The 20,686-nt window shown below is 33.8% G+C and overlaps 1 protein-coding gene across 1 annotated transcript in view; it reads left to right on the top strand.

Annotated features, from left to right (window-relative positions):
• Positions 1-19,683, top strand: part of LOC133337719 (uncharacterized) — a 49,676-nt gene extending 29,993 nt beyond the window's left edge. The window contains exons 2-4 of the mRNA XM_061545926.1: positions 17,492-17,726; positions 18,798-19,138; positions 19,200-19,683. Coding sequence (XP_061401910.1) covers positions 17,512-17,726; positions 18,798-19,138; positions 19,200-19,681 — 1,038 coding nt within the window. The 5' untranslated portion in view covers positions 17,492-17,511 and the 3' untranslated portion in view covers positions 19,682-19,683. The remainder of the gene's footprint in view (positions 1-17,491; positions 17,727-18,797; positions 19,139-19,199) is intronic.
• Positions 19,684-20,686: the final 1,003 nt, after the last annotated feature.

The raw sequence follows: 20,686 nt of genomic DNA, 5'->3' as shown, positions 1-20,686 counted from the left end.
ATTTAACAGAGAAATGTAAACAAATATCTTCCGTAACCAATATTAAAAAAAAAAAACAAAAAAACAAAAAAAAAACAAATTCACAAATTTAATTAAACCCGAAAACAAAAACAAATCGTTCAACTCTAGCCAAAGAAGGGGGTTTCATCGGCCCCGTTGGGCGTTCGCTCTAAGCTTGGTGTAGCAATAACGAAATAAAACTACAATAACAAAAAAACTTGATTTAATTTCATATCAAAAATTCCACAATGGTGATGATGTTAAAGGCAATGACGCTGAAGATGGTGATGATGATGATGTGGACATAATTTATTCAAATTCCCGTCATTTATTTATTTTGTTTTCCCATCTGCATTTCATTTTAGTTCGCAGATAAAACGTACAGTATAGCTGGTCGGTCACTCAAGTACATGGTATGTGATGGTGGTGACGGTCTCTACTCTGCAGATTTATTTGAACCACACGTTTTTGTTTATTTTCTTTTGACATCATGGAAACTCTGTAATCTTGATATTGTTATTATTGTTTTTCCTATTGTTGCTCTTTTCATTTGCATCTCTGCTAAACACTTCATTAATTGTTGTTATTATTACCATTTGTTTTGTTGTTTCACGTGTGAAATTTTTCCAACAATGTTTTGTTTTTTCTTAAAGCTGCCCTTTTTCCACCCATCATTTGTTGTTGTAGATGTTAACACTCGTTCTCATCGTTGTTTTTAATACCCACCTCTCTGCCAAAAGACCTTCAGTTGAACAAATTGCCATGCCACACAATCTGCAGTTTGTTTGTAATGTTGGAGGTGGTTTACATTTGTTCTTGCAATAAGTTGCCATTGAAGAGGAAGCAGAAGACGTTTTAACTTCGCTTCAACTGAAAATGAAAGTTGCTAATATTCATTGTGTTTCAAGTTCAAGATCCAGGGTCATGGATTGGAAATCAATATCAATGTATATATTGGTCTGCTGTATCTTAGGTAATGGGTTTGCCATCTATCGTTGCCTAGAAACAATAGCTCCGTAAATATTTCCCAGTGGTTGCAGTCCTTGCTAATCTATTATTGCCACATTCCTCTGGATGACGCTTCAATAGTTTCTTTATCGTGTTATCCTCTTATATTGATGTCGAGATCATGGATCAAAATCAATAAGTTTATGGATGTAATATTTTGATTCCATATAATGATATGACAGAAGCTCTAGAAGCCAATAGCAAAACCCTAGCTGAGTTACATAGGTAATGGGATGCCATCCTTCGTTGCCTAGAAACAATGTCTTCATGAATTTTGTACAATGGTTAGGGTCCTTGCTAATCTAATGTTGCCCTTTTCCACTGGGTGACGCTTCAGCCATTCCTTTTTTGTGTTATCCTCATGTGTTTATGTGAGGTCATGGATCTAAATCTATGAGTATATGGATGTAAAATGTTGGTCCCATATAATATCGCGGGAGCTCTAAAAGCCGACGTCAGAACCGCAGCTGAGTTATTTGTGTAAGAGGGGGGCTGCCATCTATGGTTGCCTAGCAACAAAGCCTTTATAAATTGTTGCAGATGTTGAAGTCATTACTTCAAAAAAAAAGTTATTCTTTATTCTGTTATACACCCCCCCCCCCCAGAAATGAAATCCTGTGTACGTTGCTGAACGCCTCCAGCAATTTTGTGCATTAGTTGGGGTCCTTGCTAATTTAGTGTTGATATAAATATGACAGAAATTTAAAAACCATGCGGCAGAACCATAATTGAGTTACTTCGACCTCACATCGCGTCAACTTGGGAGGAAGAAAGGTAGCCTTTGGTGACTTGAAAATTTGTAATACCCATAAACAATACTAGCAACCATAACACCAACAGACAAGAATTCAACGGCAAGTAGAAAACATTCTAAGAGACGGACAGGCCAGGTTCAGACCAAATAGAAGCTATGTGGACCAGACAAACACCCTGTATCTACTTTTCATCGGCCTCAAGAAAGCTTTCAATATCATCAGATACCATATGGAAAACATAGAGCAAGAAGGGAGTACTTTAGAAAATAGTCCGAATAATGGATACATAATCCAAACGTTTCGGAAATATTGAGCAAGAATGGAGTACGCCAAAAAATAAACCGAATCCTCATACATCATTTTGTACGAGGATGCAGAACTTACAACGGGAAAAGGAAAAATCAAAAATTTTAAATCCATTTATTTATGTTTTTTTTTTAATACCCATTGATGTCCTCCAGCCGGGCATAACAACGGGTATATAAGTCAACACTTCCGTATCAAGTCTGGAATAAAGCAAGGATGCCCTCTATCACCTCTGCTGTTCACTATTGTATTGGATGAAATAATGTATGTCTGCTCTCCGACATGCAGTGCAAAGTTAGAAGACCTGTAGATATATGTTCGCAATGTTAGACTTAAGATTAATATCAAGAAAACCAAGCCAATAAAATTAATAACGCCCATACAGAAAACATCGTGCAAAAATTAGTTGTATGCATCAATAATTAGAGCGTATTCGACTTCAAGGTCTACGGAGAAGCTCACATATATCCTGGCTTGTGACCAACAACCAACACGCAAAAACAGTAGGTATTGATAAAATATCATGTGCATAATATCTAACGTAAAGCTGCGTAAAGCTAGGTGATGGGACTGTAACGATAGATGTTGCATAGAAACAAAATCTTTATAAATGTTCGGAATGATTGAAGTCAATTCTAATTTAGTCTTTAAATTTATTATTGGTTATTATAAAATCTAGGGGTTGGGATGCATTTCACCTACAGGGGAATGGAAGCCTCGTTTTACAAATATAAAAATTCCTCTCTAGAAGTTGTTTTCCCAAAATCGGATTGGAAATGCATACACCTATTGGTCTGCGTTAGCCTGTCCTGTGAGATAAGGCTGCCACCTATCGTTGCATAAAAACAATGCCTTCATGACTTTTGTGCAGTGGTCGAGATTTTTGCAAATCTCCTGTTGCCAACTTAGTGTGTCTTATCTTCATGTGTTGGTGATGATGCCGACGAAGTTTGTTTAATAATGTCAGGAAACGGAAGCCTCTTTTTAAAAATATTCCAAAATCAGTTTGAAAGATTTTTTCCTCCTATGCTGGTTTTTGAACCCATCGGTTTGTAGTCCCATTTAAGATTTTTGGTCTTCCGAACAGCTGTTAAACGTTCCAACAGATTTACACGTATAATGAATGAATTCCTAATAAGTGTAAACATAATATGAATTTCTTAGTTGTAATAATTGGTATTTAAATAGTATGTAAAATTACAATTAAGATAGATGTATAAGAATATAGGCGTAGAATGCAATGGAAAAAAATATTTTTTTTTGTTTTAAATTAAACTGCTGTGTTAAAAGCATATTTCTTCATCTTACCGTCCAAAAATACCGAAATGAAACAAAATATTCTTTTTAAATAAATTACTTTTAAATAACTTACTTTAAAAATAAAAGTAAATATGAAGTAGCCGATGTATTCAAACTGATTTATAAGCGAGGATTTTGGAAAATATTACAAGCAGGCATGAGTTCATATTTTAAGTAGCACCTACGGATTTATCGGCTTGGGATTTTTAAAAAATATATTCAAGAAACACCAACTGATTTATAGGCAAGAATTTTTTTGAAAATATTTTTTTGGATTTTTTTAAAAAATATTTCAACAAGCACCAACATATTTATAGGCATGGATTTTTTCAAAAATATATCCAAGATCCATCAACTGATTGGTAGGCTTTTTAGTAGGCTTTGATTTTTTAAAAATATTTCAAAAAACATCAACAGATTTATAGGCGTGGATTTTTTAAGTATATATCAAGTAGAATCTACAGATTTAAAGGCCAGTCTTTTTTTTAAAAAATATTTCAAGTAGGAGTTGATTTTTTAAAAAATATATTTCAAGTAGAAGCTACAGATTTATATATTTCAAGTAAACGTGGATTTTTTAAACATTTCAAGAAACATCAACAGATTTGTAGGCTTGATTTTATTTTAAAAAAATATTTCGAGAAGCACATAACCTCTATAGAAGCTATATCTCCACGAGTTTTTAAAAATCCTACGTGGAACTTCAAAGAGAAAATTTGGATATTTTTAATTTTAATATTTATAGGGGTTCGAATTAAATAAAAAGTAAAAATCAATTCTTTGAAATTCATCTGAAAGTATTTATGATTATTTTTTTAAATTCCCATTGATACCCTTCAGCCAAGCATAACTCCATTTCACTTTCTGCCATTAGATGTGATCATAGTTTTTTATGAAAACAAAAACAATATTAATTTCAAACTTATTTTCTAAATTTTTGTATTTTTCATGCCTTGCTGCGCTTTGTTTCATTTCAATTTAAAGTGGTAATTTATTATTTAGTTACTATTATTTAGCGCTGCTTTTATTATTTTCGCTGATACCTTTAATTACAAGCTGACAGACAGACAGTAAATGAGTTGGTGAGTGAGGTACATACAAATTGCATTTATTTTTATAAAATAAAATTTCAAATCATGTCGTGTCTATTTTTATGGTCAATTAAATTAATGATGTTTTATATGTGGCCAAGTTCATGTTTAACTACGGCTATTAGTTGTAGTTAAGAAAAAATAAAAACAGAAAAAATGTAAAAATTAAAAAAATGAAACAGATTATTTATAAAAAGTTCAATATCTTAAATTAAAATGGATGATCGTGCAATGAACTCTAGAGAGAAATTTGTAACGACTCAAATCGAAGAGAAAGAGGAGACTCGCTGTTATAATAGAGAGAGTCTCTTGAATTTTTGAAGAAAACTCAGGATGGGTTGAATGTTCTTTTAAATAACATATTGGCTTTAAAAAATGAAACCAATTTGTAAACCTGTTGTAAAGAACTTTTTAATAAAGTTTACCTAAATTAAAAAAACGTAAAATTTTTAAAGAATATTTCAAGAAGAATTTTTAGCAATATAGGCGAGGATTTTTTAAAGAATGTTTCAAAAAAGATTTTTAGCAATATAGGCGTAGATTTTTAAGGAATATAATTTAAAAAGGATTTTCAGCAACATGGGCGAGGTTTTTTAAAGGAATATTTCAAGAATAATTTTTAAAAATATAGGCCTGGTTTTTTAAAGAATATTTCAAAACGTGGATTTTTTAATTTTTATTACCTGATACGCAGTTGTAACTTATACATTTACCTCAATCTTAGAGGCAATTTTTATAAGACATTATTTTCTACACAATTCGAATTCTCATTAAAAATAAATCAAATCGAAATATCTCTTGTTTTACAATCATGCATCCATCCGTACATACGTTTCTCTAGAAATATTTATGTATTGCACTTCCTTGCAACACCATCTACATACTCGTACACGTATATAATTTAGTTTATTGTTTCATTTAATTGTTTCCATATAACCAATGTTTTAATTGTTCTATGCAACAACTCTAAATTCAGTTTCTATTATTTTTCATTGGAAGAAATCATAATTACCCAGATAATGAGGGGGTTACAGCAACAACAACAACACCACCAAAGAGGAAACGGATATCTTGCATTTGTTTAGATGTGAGATTGCGCGGCCGTTTTGTTACGATTTCATTGTAATCATTTCAAGTTCAATTGTATCGAAATTTCGAAATTGATTCGGATGTTTATGCCAAGCATAAAGCAATAAAAATGTAATGCAACATAGTTTCAATTATTTATTTGCAGAAATAATTATAAAATTTTATTGAAATTGCATATCCAAAGTTAAATGGAGTTACGGCGCAATTTTGGATAGGCATAGGCGTGGAATTTTAAAAAAAATTTCCACAAAGACCAGTAGCTAAATAGGCGTGGATTTTTAAAGAATTTTTCCACAAAAGACCAGTAGCTAAATATGCGTGGATTTTTAACGAATTTTTCCACAAAGACCAGTAGCCAAATAGGCGTGGATTTTTAAAGAATTTTCCACAAAGACCAGTAGCTAAATAGGCGTGGATTTTTAAAGAATTTTTCCACAAAGACCAGTAGCTAAATAGGCGTGGATTTTTAAAGAAATTTTCCACAAAGACCAGTAGCTAAATAGGCGTGGATTTTTAAAGAATTTTTCCACAAAGACCAGTAGCTAAATAGGCGTGGATTTTTAAAGAATTTTCCACAAAGACCAGTAGCTAAATAGGCGTGGATTTTTAAAGAATTTTTCCACAAAGACCAGTAGCTAAATAGGCGTGGATTTTTAAAGAATTTTTCCACAAAGACCAGTAGCTAAATAGGCGTGGATTTTTAAAGAATTTTTCCACAAAGACCAGTAGCTAAATAGGCGTGGATTTTTAAAGAATTTTTCCACAAAGACCAGTAGCTAAATAGGCGTGGATTTTTAAAGAATTTTTCCACAAAGACCAGTAGCTAAATAGGCGTGGATTTTTAAAGAATTTTTCCACAAAGACCAGTAGCTAAATAGGCGTGGATTTTTAAAGAATTTTTCCACAAAGACCAGTAGCTAAATAGGCGTGGATTTTTAAAGAATTTTTCCACAAAGACCAGTAGCTAAATAGGCGTGGATTTTTAAAGAATTTTTCCACAAAGACCAGTAGCTAAATAGGCGTGGATTTTTAAAGAATTTTTCCACAAAGACCAGTAGCTAAATAGGCGTGGATTTTTAAAGAATTTTTCCACAAAGACCAGTAGCTAAATAGGCGTGGATTTTTAAAGAATTTTTCCACAAAGACCAGTAGCTAAATAGGCGTGGATTTTTAAAGAATTTTTCCACAAAGACCAGTAGCTAAATAGGCGTGGATTTTTAAAGAATTTTTCCACAAAGACCAGTAGCTAAATAGGCGTGGATTTTTAAAGAATTTTTCCACAAAGACCAGTAGCTAAATAGGCGTGGATTTTTAAAGAATTTTTCCACAAAGACCAGTAGCTAAATAGGCGTGGATTTTTAAAGAATTTTTCCACAAAGACCAGTAGCTAAATAGGCGTGGATTTTTAAAGAATTTTTCCACAAAGACCAGTAGCTAAATAGGCGTGGATTTTTAAAGAATTTTTCCACAAAGACCAGTAGCTAAATAGGCGTGGATTTTTAAAGAATTTTTCCACAAAGACCAGTAGCTAAATAGGCGTGGATTTTTAAAGAATTTTTCCACAAAGACCAGTAGCTAAATAGGCGTGGATTTTTAAAGAATTTTTCCACAAAGACCAGTAGCTAAATAGGCGTGGATTTTTAAAGAATTTTTCCACAAAGACCAGTAGCTAAATAGGCGTGGATTTTTAAACAATTTTTCCACAAAGACCAGTAGTCAAATAGGCGTGGATTTTTAAACAATTTTTCCACAAAGACCAGTAGCTAAATAGGCGTGGATTTTTAAACAATTTTTCCACAAAGACCAGTAGCTAAATAGGCGTGGATTTTTAAAGAATTTTTCCACAAAGACCTAGCTAAATAGGCGTGGATTTTTAAAGAATTTTTCCACAAAGACCAGTAGCTAAATAGGCGTGGATTTTTAAAGAATTTTTCCACAAAGACCAGTAGCTAAATAGGCGTGGATTTTTAAAGAATTTTTCCACAAAGACCAGTAGCTAAATAGGCGTGGATTTTTAAAGAATTTTTCCACAAAGACCAGTAGCTAAATAGGCGTGGATTTTTAAAGAATTTTTCCACAAAGACCAGTAGCTAAATAGGCGTGGATTTTTAAACAATTTTTCCACAAAGACCAGTAGCTAAATAGGCGTGGATTTTTAAACAATTTTTCCACAAAGACCAGTAGCTAAATAGGCGTGGATTTTTAAACAATTTTTCCACAAAGACCAGTAGCTAAATAGGCATGGATTTTTAAACAATTTTTCCACAAAGACCAGTAGCTAAATAGGCGTGGATTTTTAAACAATTTTTCCACAAAGACCAGTAGCTAAATAGGCGTGGATTTTTAAACAATTTTTCCACAAAGACCAGTAGCTAAATAGGCGTGGATTTTTTAACAATTTTTCCACAAAGACCAGTAGCTAAATAGGCGTGGATTTTTAAACAATTTTTCCACAAAGACCAGTAGCTAAATAGGCGTGGATTTTTAAACAATTTTTCCACAAACACCAGTAGCTAAATAGGCGTGGATTGTTAAAGAATTTTTCCACAAACACCAGTAGCTAAATAGGCGTGGATTGTTAAAGAATTTTTCCACAAAGACCAGTAGCTAAATAGGCGTGGATTGTTAAAGAATTTTTCCACAAAGACCAGTAGCTAAATAGGCGTGGATTTTTAAAGAATTTTTTAACAAGAAGCGATGACGATTTAAAAATTATTTCAAAAAGGTTCAGCAGATTGATAGACTCTGATTTTCAAAGAATTAATTCTTTCGTAATAACATTAAAATAACATCCCATATTATTATGCAATTAAAAATGTTACAAAATATCTCCAGCAACAATGTTTAATATAGGAAATATAAGCCAAAAACTAAACTAAAACACAATTTTCCCATTATCAAAAATATTTTATTTTCCTCAATAATTTCCCGCTGAAATTTTTCTCTCAATAAAAATAATTTGTCTGTTTTTGTTTCGGGTGCCACCATTAATCACACACCCAGTTGAATACCGGCTTTCCCCCAAATTCGAGATACAGTTCACGCAATAATTTCTTCCAAACATGTATGACAACAAATGTGTGTGGTGTGATGTAACCAAATACGCTACAAGTTCAAGTTTAAAATGTGATTCCGCGGCCATAAAGCTAAGCAAACCAAAATAAGAAACACACACACTGCATAATATCCAGTCCAGCTTGCAAGCGCCAATCAACCATTGGTGGTATTCAACGAAGATATGTAATTGTACAGCTTCGAAATTTAAAATATTTATTATAATGCAAAACGAAGAAAAAGAGCTACCGTTTGAACGAATCAAACACATACACTCTCACAATGTTATCTGACTACATTTCGTTTAACGAACGAAATATCTGTAATTTACTTAACTTGTTTGGTTGGTCGACTCCAATATTCAATATCACCAGTTATAAAGCCAATATATCTGATGATGTTTTTTTTTTTTTTTTTGCTGGCGCCCAACTTGGTCCGAACCACTTTTTTCATGGGCATAATCATCATCATCGAGCATGATGATATTGTAATAATTTCATCTTTTATGTGAACACTTCACTAATATCTTCCGCCTTTGGCAGTGAAATATTACATCAATCAAGCAAAAGTGGGGAACAATGAAAGAAACAACAACGAAGAAAGAAAAAAGTATCCACAATCTACTTCCGATGGGTAACGGTTACAAATCACACACGTTCCATTGGCCAGGAAACCATTGTTGTGATAAGTGTGCCATTATTACTCCACTCCATTATTGTGGTGGTGATTTGCAAAACTCAAACTCCTTGAGCCACATTGCTGAAATTATCGTTAACATCGGCATCATCAATTTGCTTAAAGCTGATATTATGTCAGCAGGAGACAGATGTGTCTTTTTTAAGACATATAACAGAATTTCCTGTAGAAGATCAGTAGGATTTCTACATAAAGATGCCAAGATGTATTAATACAGTAAAAGACACAAAATATTATTTAAAGCTCCATATCTAAAAATCTATTCTTAAATAATCCAAGCTCCGTAAAAAATTCATAATTTTAAATCAGCAGCTACTTTTTATAACATAAGTAACAAATCCACGCCTATAAAAATTTCTGCACATAAATTAATTCGGTGTGTTGTGCGTATGTCTGTTGTCGATACGTATACGTCACAATGACGAAATATATGTAAGTCGTTAAATTCAGTCAAAAATAATTATTTTAGCTACAGGTCCTTGTTGAAAAATTCTTTAAAAATCCAAGCCTATTTAGCTACAGGTCCTTGTTGAAAAATTCTTTAAAAATCCACGCCTGGTCCTTGTTGAAATTTCTTTAAAAATCCACGCCTGGTCCTTGTTGAAAAATTCTTTAAAAATCCACGCCTGGTCCTTGTTGAAAAATTCTTTAAAAATCCACGCCTATTTAGCTACAGGTCCTTGTTGAAAAATTCTTTAAAAATCCACGCCTGGTCCTTGTTGAAAAATTGTTTAAAAATCCAAGCCTATTTAGCTACAGGTCCTTGTTGAAAAATTCTTTAAAAATCCACGCCTATTTAGCTACAGGTCCTTGTTGAAAAATTCTTTAAAAATCCACGCCTGTTTAAGTACTGGTCCTTGTTGAAAAATTCTTTAAAAATCCACGCCTATTTAGCTACAGGTCCTTGTTGAAAAATTCTTTAAAAATCCACGCCTATTTAGCTACAGGTCCTTGTTGAAAAATTCTTTAAAAATCCACGCCTATCCTTGTTGAAAAATTCTTTAAAAATCCACGCCTATTTAGCTACAGGTCCTTGTTGAAAAATTCTTTAAAAATCCACGCCTATTTAGCTACAGGTCCTTGTTGAAAAATTCTTTAAAAATCCACGCCTATTTAGCTACAGGTCCTTGTTGAAAAATTCTTTAAAAATCCACGCCTATTTAGCTACAGGTCCTTGTTGAAAAATTCTTTAAAAATCCACGCCTATTTAGCTACAGGTCCTTGTTGAAAAATTCTTTAAAAATCCACGCCTATTTAGCTACAGGTCCTTGTTGAAAAATTCTTTAAAAATCCACGCCTATTTAGCTACAGGTCCTTGTTGAAAAATTCTTTAAAAATCCACGCCTATTTAGCTACAGGTCCTTGTTGAAAAATTCTTTAAAAATCCACGCCTATTTAGCTACAGGTCCTTGTTGAAAAATTCTTTAAAAATCCACGCCTATTTAGCTACAGGTCCTTGTTGAAAAATTCTTTAAAAATCCACGCCTATTTAGCTACAGGTCCTTGTTGAAAAATTCTTTAAAAATCCACGCCTATTTAGCTACAGGTCCTTGTTGAAAAATTCTTTAAAAATCCACGCCTATTTAGCTACAGGTCCTTGTTGAAAAATTCTTTAAAAATCCACGGTCCTTGTTGAAAAATCGCCTATTTAGCTACAGGTCCTTGTTGAAAAATTCTTTAAAAATCCACGCCTATTTAGCTACAGGTCCTTGTTGAAAAATTCTTTAAAAATCCACGCCTATTTAGCTACAGGTCCTTGTTGAAAAATTCTTTAAAAATCCACGCCTATTTAGCTACAGGTCCTTGTTGAAAAATTCTTTAAAAATCCACGCCTATTTTGCTACAGGTCCTTGTTGAAAAATTCTTTAAAAATCCACGCCTATTTTGCTACAGGTCCTTGTTGAAAAATTCTTTAAAAATCCACGCCTATTTAGTTATATGTTGTTGTACATAATTGAGTTTGTGGTCCTTGTTGAAAAATTCTTTAAAAATCCACGCCTATTTAGTTTGTGGTCCTTGTTGAAAAATTCTTTAAAAATCCACGCCTATTTAGCTACAGGTCCTTGTTGAAAAATTCTTTAAAAATCCACGCCTATTTAGCTACAGGTCCTTGTTGAAAAATTCTTTAAAAATCCACGCCTATTTACCTTCAGGTCCTTGTTGAAAAATTCTTTAAAAATCCAAGCCTGTTTAGCTACTGGTCCTTGTTGAAAAATTCTTTAAAAATCCACGCCTATTTAGTTTGTGGTCCTTGTTGAAAAATTCTTTAAAAATCCAAGCATATTTAGCTGCTGTTGCTTGTGGAAAATTTCTTAAAAAATCCACGCCTATATAGCTACTGGTTCTTGTTAAAAAATTCTTTAAAAAATCCAAGCCTATTTAGCTGCTGTTGCTTCTTGAAATATTCTTAAAACCTGATCTCCTATTAATTTAGTTAAGTACATTATTGCGAATGACTGTCGTCGTTACGTATACGCCACAATAACAACATGTGGGTAACATCATTAAATTTGGTCGAAAATTATTATTTTAGCCTTGAACCTTCCTGAAATATTCTTAAGTTTCCATGCCTATTAATCTGATAAAACTTCTGGAAATATTGTTAATAAAATTCACCCATGTGAAACTTCTGATGCTCTTAAAATATTCTTAAATATCTACGCCTCCTAAACTGCTGAACCTTCTTATATTATTAAAAAAAATAAAGGCTATAATATTTATAGTCCATATTGCCTTAGTTTTCTTACTTTTTATTCAAGACCATTCGCAATCCATACATTAGAAGGCCAATGTATTTTTATACAACAAACATTCCTAGGTCTATTCCATATATAATCTGAAGCTCAGTTGTATTCGAGTGTTTATAGCCAACATCTTCAACAAATTCTTGATTCCAAATCGAGACATGTGAACTTGATATTTTCAAATTGATTCAAATACATACCAATCTCTTGGCATTCAATTGCTCTTGGGTATAATTTTTTTAAATATTTTTTCTTCACTGCGTAAAATGTGGTTGGCATTTAAACCAGACCATTTGAGTTCGCCAGACCATTTCAGACTATGTTTGGTGTTCATTCATATTTGTTGAACAGCAAATTGATATATTTGCCACATGCAGCTGCATGCACAACTCACTTGGTTTGAAATATTGAAATATTTCATTAAAAATACAACAAGACAACAAAAAATGCAAATTGGATTTTGAAGTTCACTTAACGCTACAGCAGCACCATAAACAACAATTACCATTTAGAAAATATATGGCGATAAATATTACCCTGAGGCCATGTTATGTGAAGGAGTTCTTTTGGTGTCGAGAATGTAAACTATTTTGACTTTAATTTGCAATTAAATTAAGATTAATGTTTGTCTTGTTAAAAATATATAAGTTTCAAAATATTTTATATAGATAGATCGTTTGAATATTAAATTGGTTATGAAAGCATTTTGAATTTAGTATGGTTATTTACTAAGCTAAATTACTAAGCTGAATTTAAACTAAATTCAAAACCATCAATTTGTACCCATAAAATAATTAAGTGCTTCGTTGCGTATGACTGTCGTCGCAACGTATACGCCACGATAACAAAATATGTGTAAAATCGTTTAAATTAGTCCAAGCTCACTGACAGGACCATAGCATTTTAATAACATTTTACATAACCATATCGCAAAGTGGATTTCCTATCGAATTCTTTCTCTGAGATCTCATATCGAAACGTAGAACTTACAAAGTGTTAAATTACAAGATCACCTCTTCAAGTGATAATACGGTCCGAAAACTTTTCTCAATGAAACAAAGAAATTATTTCGTTGCTTGTGATGTGCGAAAGTAAACATTGTTCAGGTCAATTCCACCCTTAAAAAAACATTATCCATCGATAGCGCAATACATTCAACGTAACTGTTGATCTAATTTTATTTTCGAAAACGAAACCGGACAGTCACACTTTTAGGATAGGGAGACTTTTCAACAATAACTCTTCGTAGCCAGCGAATTGCTTAGGAAATATGAAATTGCTTATTATATCCATTTAAATTTTGTAGAACAGTTATTTGAAACACAAAAAACTATCAATTTTGTGAACTCAATTCAGCTAGCAATTTGTGCCCATAAAAGTAAAAACAATTGTACATCGGTGCGTATGACTGTTAACGATACTTATACGCCACCATAACGAAATATGTGTAAAATCGATTAATTCGATCAAAAATAGCTACATCGATCACCCTTTTTACAGGAAATTTTCACGAATTTTATCATTGATTTATTTATTCGACTCGGAGCTGTTGGCATAGATTTTATGTCCCACAGGAAGAAGTCACATGCTGTAAAATCAAACGATCTCCGTTGCCAATTGTAATCACATTTTCTAGACATAACACATTTCGATTGTGTTAGATTTTAAACATTGTCCAAATCAATAGCATTCAAATCCGAATCTTTAAAAACTCTTTAAACATCTCTCTAAAGTGTAATCCACTGCTGATCCAAACTAATTTTCGATAAATTATGGTCCAAAGACCACTCTGGACCGTAAACTGTACAAACAGTAGCATACTTAGGGATGGATAGGTTTCTCAGCAATAATATTTGATTTTTTTTTTTTGAGCCCTAGATGTGAAATATGCTATGCTGAAGTAGCTACCGAGGTGGACATGGGCCACATCACTCAACATCACTCATCAAAATACGTCATTGTGGATTAATGGTCAGCTTGAATTATGGTTTTAACTCACTTGTCCCAATAGTAGGAATTTTTTGATCAATATCTATACTTTGGTCCGAATCATGTGGAGTAATGGTCTGCTTGAATTGTGGTTTTAACTCACATGTCCCGATAGTACGAATTTTTGCATCAATCTCTATACTGCGGTCAGAATTTAGTTTTACGAAATCTGACAGCAAGGTTTTCTCCAATTTTGCTGCGATTTTTATTAAACATGCAATTTGAGCATGTAACAGAAATAGGGACGTGGGTGCGTATGACTACTGTCACAACGTATACGCCATATATCACCAATAACACATAATATTTGTATTTTTTGAGCACCAAAGGTGAAAATTTTCCATGTTGACGTAGCCCCAGTGGTGAACATGTGCCTCATCAGTCAAAACAATTTTTCGATAGTACCCCGGTTCATTATTCTGCATTTCAAGGACCCAATCATCAAAATTAGTCATTGTGGATAATTGGTCGGCTTTAATTTTGGTTTTATCTGAACTTCTGACAAACCTCATTACACACCGAATACGGTGTAATGAGGTTTGTCAGATGAATAATTCCAAATAACTATGACGAATGGAAAAATCTAGTGTTTCTTCAACACTGATGTGTTCTTGAGTGGTATTCGTGGGTTTTATTCTTCACCTCACTCACGATTTTCTGCATTAATTTGTGTACTGCGTTCGGAATTGAATTTTTCAAACTCTGAAAGCAAGATTTATACCAATGTTGAAGGGATTTTTCATAATTTCACTGGATTCTTGCGCGTGATTTTTTATTCTTCAACTCACTTACGATTTTCTGCATCAATTTCTGTACTTCGGAAGATTTATACCAATTTTTAAAGGATTTTTTATAATTTCACTGCATTTTTGAAGCGCATATTATTATTTAATTTTTAGCAATGACGTAGTTTCTACTTAGTATAGGCTACTATATAGTCTAACCCGTCGGACTTTGGCACTTTACTTGCAATATTTTGTTCTCAAATAGGTACGTGGCTGCGTATGACTACTGTCGCTACGTATACGCCATATATTACCAATAACAATGTACATATCAAATTTAGAAGATAAACCAACGTCCCCATATACAAAACTGGTACAACTTTTCTCATATAGGGGAGACTGGGGCACCTTCCGCATCGGGGCACCTTCGGCAATCGCTTTTTCGATATGAAGCACTTACCGTACATCACTAGTTTCGATACATAGGTATCGAGTATCGAAATAAAAAACTGACACAAAGTTTGAAATTTCTAGCTAATAAACTTAGTTAGATACATGGGTTTTTGTATTTTTATAGATGTTTCTGTAATATTTCAATTCCATTTCGTAAGTATTTCGTGTATAAAATTTTTTAAATTTTTAAGACAATATTATTAAAAAGTGGTTAACTACGATGTGTATTATTATAAAAATATTTAAAAATTTAATGTTTTTACAAAAATGGAAAAAACTATTAAAAGTACATTCGGCATATTAAAGTGGGGCACATTCGGCCATATACAGATTGTGCAATATTATTTTCTTAAAATGTTTTTGAGTTTGTCTTTCGAGCTAATCCTTTAATATGGTTCGAAATTGCATATATATGGGGCACATTCGGCGAATTTGACTTTTTTTACAAAACTGTAAAATTTTTTAACTAATACTATTTTTTTATATCTTTTTGGTACTATTTTTTATAATTAAGAGTCAGAGGACAATAATCAGCCATAAAGTTGTTATATATGTTGAATAAGTACTGAGATATAGAGCTCTAACAAAAAAGTGCCGAAGGTGCCCCAGTCTCCCCTATATAGGAAAAATCGAAAAGATTTTTGCTGAATATTGAAATAATGCGAGACACAACAAATACTATTTATGTCAACCCACAAAATGGAATCGCAGCGAGCCATAATAAACCGAAAATAGTTTGAACATTGCTGATAACTATTTGTAATGCTTTTGCCAATCAAAATTGTTTTCCTAGGAGGGACATACCGTGAGATAGAGCCATGTTTAATATACCATAAGATAGAAGCATGCTTGCGTATTTCTTTCCCCAAAATACACTCGAGTTTTCGTAAATAAGGTTTGTTCTCGTTGGATCCCGCACAATTCCGGAATCCCTCAATGAAGGTTGATGTGCAAAGAAATTATAAAACAAATCAAGAAACTGCAAAATATGTTTATAAGATCGTCAGCTATCTCCCCTGCTGTTCTATGAAGGCTAACCAACGTCAAAAAAGTTTGTTCGTGAAAGGAGCACTTCGATGCCTCAGTAAAACTGATTATCTGGTGGTTGTTCAGCTGGATCGAGGAAGAACGATCAATGCTGAAAGATACATCACCATCAGCCGAAACATTGTGCACCATTACAAAGCGAACTCTCAGAGATAATTTTTGTCTGGCCAAAATGTGGGTCATCTTCCATACAGCCCTGACTTTGCATTCAATGATTTCTTTTTTAATTTACATTAAGAAAAAACACTGTCATAGATTTTCTGAGCCAAAAACTGCTGTAAATATTTTAATTATTAAGCCAGAAATATTATTAAGTAAAGAATTAGTTACATCAGTGCGTATAACTATTGTCACTACGTATACGCTTTATATTATGAAATGCAAATTATATGGGGAAATCGGGAATATAAAGTCACCATGGATTTTGAATTCTATTAGATCGAACTTTCTATAGTATATAATTAAATTTTGAATATTTGTCCTACATTAGGTACAGAATTATGTACATAGATGCGTATAATTATTGCCACAACGTATACGCCTTATGTTACCAATTGCAAATTATATGTAAAGTTAAGATTAGAAAGCCGCCACAGGCTTCGGATCGCACTTATTAGTTAAAAAAAAAATACCAATCATTTTTGAAAGCTGTCCCTCACTATTATTTTAAGAACGTTTAAATTTTTATATCGCATTGACAGCAAATACTTCTACAATAAATGCCAATATAGATCTACAAACCTTATAGAATCGCTGATATATACACCCTAATTATGAACTTCTTTTAAAATATTTCAATTTTTCGTTCGAACTGTTACCCATGATTTGTCTTACTATAAATTTCTGCTTTGACCAAAGGGCAGCTGTCCATACATAGATTTTTTTCTGTACAATTAGTAGGGCTTCTACAAGCAGCCATTACCCGCTCGAACAGCAAATCGATTAAAACCTAATTGAAATAAAATTTACAACAAGTCCTTAATAATATGAAACCAGTCTTCAAGAATGTTAAAACAACAAAAATTCTCGTCTGCACCTAGACCATTGTCTGGTGCAGATTCAGTACAGAGCTCTTAAAACAACCAACCACCACTTCGAGATAATTTATTCCAAAAACAAGTTTAGTTAGTTAACAATAAATTCTTGTTGTTGTTGGGAATATTTTAAAAATACTTAACTTTTTTTATTAATTATTGATATTAATTAATTTTTTGGTTTTCTTTATTTATTTGCAGCCCTCTTTGTTTTAGTCAACATGCGTGAACGTAGTCATACAACACCCCGCAGACGCGGACCCAAACAACCTTTGCCCCAGGATGCCTTGTATCATGATGATTCGCCATATGATCAACACGAATCACCCTATTATACCATAGATAATACCGAAGATATTTACAGTACCACATTGCTGCCATCGCAGCGGTGTTATGTAGATCCATGGGATTTGGAAAATTATGATTATGTGAGAAAGTAAGTAATTTCAAGGTCTTCCCATAGAAGACTAGTAGGTTTTCTGCTCATAGAAGAGCATGGGGTATTCCCATAGAAGATCAGGAATCTTCTCATAGATGAGCAGGAGGTCTTCTTCCCATAGAAGAGCAGGAGGTCTTCTTCTCATAGAAGAGCAGGAGGTCTTCTTCTCATAGAAGAGCAGGAGGTCTTCTTCTCATAGAAGAGCAGGAGGTCTTCTTCTCATAGAAGAGCAAGAGGTCTTCTTCTCATAGAAGAGCAGGAGGCCTTCTTCTCATAGAAAAGCACGAGGTCTTCTTCTCATAGAAGAGCAGGAGGTCTTCTTCACATAGAAGAGCAGGTCTTCTTCTCATAGAAGAGCAGGAGGTCTTCTTCTCATAGAAGAGCAGGAGGTCTTCTTCTCATAGAAGAGCAGGAGGTCTACTTCTCATAGAATAGCCGGAGGTCTTCTTCTCATAGAAGAGCAGGATGTCTTCTTCTCATAGAAGAGCAGGTTGTGTTCTTCTCATAGAAGAGCAGGATGTCTTCTTCTCATAGAAGAGCAGGATGTCTTCTTCTCATAGAAGAGCAGGAGGTCTTCTTCTCATAGAAGAGCTTGTGCTCATCCCATAGAAGGGAAGGAGCACTTCCCATACCAGACTAGGAGCTATTCTTATAGAAGAGTAGCAGCTTTTCCTATTGAAGAGTAGGAGCTCTTCTTATAAAATATTGGATATCTCTTCTTATAGAAGAGCAGGAGAACTCTTCATAGAGTAGGAGCTCTTCTTATAGAAGAGTAGGAGAGCTCTTCCTATAAAAGAACAGTGTTATTCCTTTAGAAGAGCAGTTGCTCTTCCAATATAAGAGCATGAGAAGTTCTTCGTATGGAAGATAGGAGAAAATCTTCCTACAGAAGAGAAGGAGGAGCTTTTCCCATAGAAGAGTAGCAACTTTTCCTAGAGAACATGCTCCTATCTCTTCCTATAGATGTGAAGGATTTGTTCTAATAGAAGATAAGATTTATAAGTAATTTTTAAGGTTTATTCGGTATTTTATTTACATTTCCTTTGTTCTCGTTTTCTCCCCTTCTAGGAAGATTGGGCAATCTCCATCCCCACGTGGCTATTATGAAAGTTCGGCTACTCCTAGCCCCATTGAGGAGCCAATACATTCACCATACTACTACGAAAGGGAACCATTGGAAATGGCACCACGTATGGCATCGACTATGCCACGCAAACGCCGAACCTCACACTATCAGTGTCAGTTGGAATGTTGCAACAATGTGCGACCATCGTCCAGACGTCCCAGTGGCATTTATGATGTTGGACGTCGTGACAATTACGACGATTATATGATATCGCATATGGCACAGAAATTTCAGAATTTCAATTTGGAAGATGTTGAACCAAATCTATATGGACTATATGGAGGTAAGTAGGACAAAAGAAGAACTTGATAGACAAATATTTAACACTTTTTTGTTTTTCTTAGGCGCCTCCACCTCCTCCTCCACAGAACCACACAGCTCATTGGGCGATGGTGATTATCTAACGGCCACAATGCCACGCAAGACATCAAATTATGGTGCTCTACCGATACGTAAAATGTCGAAACCTGCCCCAAAATTGGAATTTCCAGCACCGCCACCATCGGTGCCGCCGACCTATGACTACTGTAATCCTTATGCTACACTTCCCTGTTGTAGTGTAAACGATTGCTACGAATGTCAGGCTGCTCAGCAACAGTTGCAGCAGCAACCAATCTATGGCACCCATTCCATTTACGGCAGTGCCCCATCGCCAGACAATTGCTACGATTGCAGCCTCAGCAGCAGCCTGGGACGTCGTCCCTCCTCATCGCTCTACAGTGGAATTTATAGCAGTAAATTTGGTATGAGCAAAAAGGGCCTACTGCAAATCGATTACTCGTGCAGCTGGAATGATTTGGATCGGATTATGACAAGAAATTATTAAGTTCGTGCGTGGAAATTTTTGGTTTTTAATTTATTTTGTTTTAGTCACTTATTGGCGTCATCGTAATGTCGTCTTCTATGCTACTGCTTTTATTTCAATTCTAGTGTCTAATCTTAAATTTGCGTTTTGTGTATATTTTATCTTCTGAATCTTGTCTTATTAGTTTTTATAATATATTTTTATATACATATATTCGGAAAAGGCCTAACGAGATGACTCATCTGGCTAGGTCGATAGTAGGATATAATTTAAAATATATATAAATAATATTTTAGTCACTCTTTCATATAATATATATTTTTTGTTGTTATCACAAATAAAATTAATCGTATGTATGTAACCACAATTATTAAAAATTTCTGTTTTTAATTATGGGGACTTTGGGAATTATTTCGATATAGGTTAAAACAGAACTTTATCTAAGGATTCCAAAACCCAAAGGAAGAGAATGCATTGAAGCATTGAGAAAGCCTGAATTGAATTTCTTATAAGAATTCTTCCTCTATACGAAGGCTTCTATATATATTTCTCGTCCAAATAATGACAATTTTAATATTTATCACCGCAATCCAACAATTGTCGAAGCATCTTTTCCACAACGATTCAGACAGGATTTTTTTTAACTCTTCAACAGCACGATAAAATCATTGACCACTCATTTTTTTCTTGATATATGGAAATAAAAAAATCAGTTGGCACCTAATTCAAGGCTGCACGAAGCATAACTCCTTAATTCCACATTTTGACCAGTCAAAAGGCGCTGGACTTCTGTATAAGGATTTTCTCCTTATACAAAAGTCCGACCGTCAGAGTTTGTCATCGAAGTTTCTTTCAGTGATGTGAGTAACGAAACGACAATATTTGTTCATGCGTGATTAGGCAGCCTATTCCTACAGGGTTCTCCATTTCGTGGTTTCAAAAGTATGAAACTGGAATTCGACAATCATAGAAGTGAGAAGAAGATCCAAAACACTGCTATTAATATTCCATAAGATGCAGATCCAA

Source organism: Musca vetustissima, unplaced genomic scaffold (genome assembly GCF_032173495.1).
Source record: "Musca vetustissima isolate MV318-11 ecotype Yass unplaced genomic scaffold, APGP_CSIRO_Mvet_v1 utg3748, whole genome shotgun sequence".
Classification (NCBI taxonomy): Eukaryota; Metazoa; Arthropoda; class Insecta; order Diptera; family Muscidae; genus Musca; species Musca vetustissima.
This window is presented reverse-complemented; position numbering and strand designations above follow the sequence as displayed.